This window comes from Marmota marmota, unplaced genomic scaffold (genome assembly GCF_001458135.2).
Source record: "Marmota marmota marmota unplaced genomic scaffold, marMar, whole genome shotgun sequence".
In the NCBI taxonomy this organism is placed as follows: Eukaryota; Metazoa; Chordata; class Mammalia; order Rodentia; family Sciuridae; genus Marmota; species Marmota marmota.
In genome coordinates this window covers 34878932-34882860 of record NW_026000082.1, presented here as the reverse complement: position 1 = coordinate 34882860, position 3929 = coordinate 34878932, and the positions used below count along the sequence as shown (strand labels likewise).

General features: G+C 42.9%; 1 protein-coding gene across 1 annotated transcript in view; it reads right to left on the bottom strand.

Annotated features, from left to right (window-relative positions):
* Gpatch3 (G-patch domain containing 3) overlaps window positions 1–872 on the bottom strand; it is a gene marked incomplete at its 5' end in the record, with an annotated part of 8892 nt that extends 8020 nt beyond the window's left edge. The window contains one exon of the mRNA XM_048782702.1: window positions 354–872. Within this exon, the coding sequence (XP_048638659.1) occupies window positions 354–872 (519 nt within the window). The remainder of the gene's footprint in view (window positions 1–353) is intronic.
* Window positions 873–3929: the final 3057 nt, after the last annotated feature.

The window sequence follows — 3929 nt, the reverse complement described above, 5'->3', positions numbered from 1 at the left end:
GTAGCGCGCTCGCCTGGCATGCGTGCGGCCTGGGTTCGATCCTCAGCACCACATACAAACAAAAGATGTTGTGTCTGCCGAGAACTAAAAAATAAATATTAAAAATAAATTCTCTCTCTCTCTCCTTAAAAAAAAATTTTAATAAAAAAAAAAAAAAAAAAAGAATCCTTGTAATATATGGAGCTCAGCAGCAGAGCGCTTGCTTAGCACATGTGAGGCACTGGGTTCGATCCTCAGCACCACATAAAAATAAATAAATATCCAACTACAACTAAAAAAAAAAATTTTTTTTAAATCCTTGTAATATATAATTGAAACATAGTATTATTAATGCTCTGGCCTCTTTAAGCTGCCAACAAGGACAGGGTGTATAGTGTACTCACATCATCTGAGTGAGACTCTTCTTCCTCCTTTTCCCTTTCATCCTCTAGATCTTCAAAAGGACCAGCTGGTGTATCTGCCAGGCAGGTTCCCTGGGGTATTTCCTCGCCCTCGGCTGTGTACACATGCTCTTCTTGTTCCACAGTCTCTGAGTCCTCATACTCAAAGGGCACATTGCCGTAGCGGCGAGAGGACCCCGTCTTAGGGAACTGGAGCTGCAGCTGGGTGATGATTCGGGGTGGTAGGCGGCAGGCCCGAATCAACTCCAAAAAGACCCGTAGGGGAGTCCCCACATTCCCATTAGGCATCAGCACTGGTGGGTTCAGTTCTGGCAGCTGCCTCAGGTCAGCCAGGGTGAAGACTTCATTCTTGGCCTTCCGATTCTGTAGTTCCTTCCGGGTCTTAAATGGAAAAGAGCCCAAACCTTGAGAAGAAAGAAGAATGGACTTTGAAAACCAGAAGCCTCCAGTAATACTTGAGCCAGAAATCAGTCAAGGTTTAAATCCATTACCCTACTGAAGTTCCCTTTCAAACTTCTCTGAGTCCCTCCCTACAGCAGTTTCATGCCACTTCTCATCACCTTGGCTGAGCACATAAGTTTCTCACAGATTTGGCTCCTGCTGACCTTTTTTCCTCCTCCTCCGTTTTTTGTTTTTGGCACTGGGGTTTGAACCCAGGGGAGCTTTACCATTGAGCTACATCTACAGTCCTTTTTATTTTTTGAGACAGGGTCTGAGTTGCTTAGGGCCTTGCTAAATTGCTGAGGCTGCCCTTGAATTTGTAAACCTCCTACTTCAGTCTCCCAAATCACTAGGATTATAGGTGTGTACCTGCACCAGACTTCTCTCTCCCTCTCTCTCCCTCTCGGTGCTAGAGATTGTAGGGCCTTGTACATTCTAAGCATGTAGTATACCACTGAGCCACACCCCCAGCTTCATACTGACCTTTAGCATCTCAACTATCACCAACTCTCTTCTCCTGCACTCTCTCATAGCCAGTGTTCTAGCCACACCAAACAATTTAACATACCCAGAAAGTTCCACAGAATTTTTCATCTCTGTGTCTCCAAATGCCATTTACTATGAACACCATACTTTCCTATAATTCTTACTACTTTCAATATCTAGATTAAAAGCTACATTTCCTAAGGTCTCTAGGAATTCAGTTCCTCCCTCCTGTCACTCACAGTACTTAATAAGAAGCATAGGCTCTAACAGGGTGTGGTGGTGGTGTGCACCTACAGCCCCAGCTACTCGGGAGGCTGAGGCAGGAGAATCACCTGAGCCCAGGAGTTCAAGGTCAGTCTAGGATATATAGTAAGCCCTTGTTAAAAACAAACAAACAAACAAACAAAAAAAAAAACTGGGCACTGTGGCACACGCCTGTAATCCCAGCAACTCAGGAGGCTGAGGCAGGAGGATCACGAGTTCAAAGCCAGCCTCAGCAATGTCGAGGCACTAGGAATTCAGTGAGACCCTGTCTTACAAAATAGGGCTAGGGATGTGGCTCAGTGGTTGAGTGCCCCTGCGTTCAATCCCTAGTACCAAAAAAAAAAAAAAACATAGGCTCTACAGCAGACACAGGTTTGTATTCTGGCTCTGACACTTATTAGCTCTGTAATCTTGGGCAAGTCACAAACTTCTGCATTCCTCAGTTTTCTCACCTATAAAATGGGAATAACAATAGTTTCTATCTCATAGAATTGTTGTATGGGATCAATAAGACAATAAAAGGCTGGCCAGGCATGGTGAGGCACACCTGTAATCTCAGTCATTCAGGAGGCTGAGGCAGGAGGATTACAAGTTGTAGGTCAGCCTCAGCAACTTAGGGAAACCTTATTTGAAAAAAAAAGAAAAAAAGACTAAGGATTTAGCTCACTAGTAGAGTTCCCCTGGATTCAATTCCTAGTACTGTGAAAGAAATAAGGAAAATAAAAGAAAGAAAATGATGGGCTGGAAGTGTGACTCAGTGATGGGGTTTGATCATCAGCACACATTAAAAAAATAAATGTAGCCATTTGGGCCAATGAAGTGGCTGAGGCAGGAGGATTGTCTCAGTGTGGGCAACAAAGTGAGACAGACACTCTTTTTCTCTTTTTGGTACTAGAGATTGAACCTAGAGGCACTTTACCACTCGGTCACATCCCTCTCCCTTTTGTTTTTCTTTTAAGGCAGGGTCTTACTAAGTTGCTTAGGGCCCTGCTAAATTGTTGAGGTTGGCCTCAAACTTGAGATCCTCCTGCTTCAGCTTCCCTAGTCACTGGGATCACAGATGTGTGCCACTACATCCCACTAATGACTCTGTCTCTTAAAAATAAATAAATAAAGCCAGGCCCAGTGGTGCATGCCAGTAATCCCAGCCACCGAGGCTGAGGCAGGAGAATCACAAGTTTGTGGCCAGCCTGGGCAATTTACCAAGACCTGGTCTCAAAATTAAAATAAAATAAAATGGGGTGGGAATGTAGCTCAGTAGCACAGCAGACCTACATTCAATCTCTAGTACAATATACCCAAAGTAAGAAAATGAAAGGCCTAGTACAGTACACAGAGTTAACCCAGTAACTATTAATAATTAGAATAACAACTCTCACAATTACCTCTTTCTAAATCTGTTTTTCTCTGTGGATTCTGAGCACAGAGTGTCCAACTGTTCTCTGCATACCAGTTAGCATCACATTAGGTCTAGAAATATAGCCATCTGTTAAATGAATAAATGGGAGGACTATGCACTGTATTTCCTATTTCCCCAAATGATTACCAAAGCAAGTGGGAACTATCCAAAGCAAAGAAATTGGAAGGGTGTCAAAGAGAGTGCAAAAGGGCTATATGAAAATTGTCAGATCAAAATGGAAACACTTATGCCAAACATTAACAAAATGGAGGAGGCAGGAGGTCTTCACCCACATTTCCCTGATAAAAGGCACTATTGCAAGACTGCCAAACCACAACCTTGCACAAAAGCTACTATGAACCTTAAACAAAAATACTTCTATAAGGACATCTACCCAACAACTGCCTGTTCAATCTTGAACTGACTCCACCCTTATTATTGATCCTTATAAGCAAGGATCATTGTTTCAAAACAATTTAGGTAACCTTCCACATTTCGCCTTTGAGACCCTTGTCTACCTTTGCCTCCCTGATACACTTAAGGCCCTCCAAGGTTCACCATGGCACATGGATCCCCGACTGCAATTCCTCTTTGCTCCCAAATAAACTTTTTTTTTGAAGAACCAGTCTCTCTACTGCTTATATTAGGTTGACAAAAACTTGATTTCCTTTTTTGTCAGTGCAAAATCAACTTCTCTGAGAAAAGATCTCAGAGAGGATCAAATAAACTGAAAAATGGATGATGGAGCATCTGAATAGGCTTCTCTCCTTTGTTAATTCCTAAGTTAAACTAAGGTTCAAGTTGGGCCTGAAGCTCTGTCCAGAAATGACCTAACCTCTGAGTAGTAAACAGAGAGGTGTAACTTATCTTAGCCACCCCTCGGGAAAGGTGCCTTTATTTTTGAGCATGTAGGCCCAGTCCATTATCTTTTTGGGGGG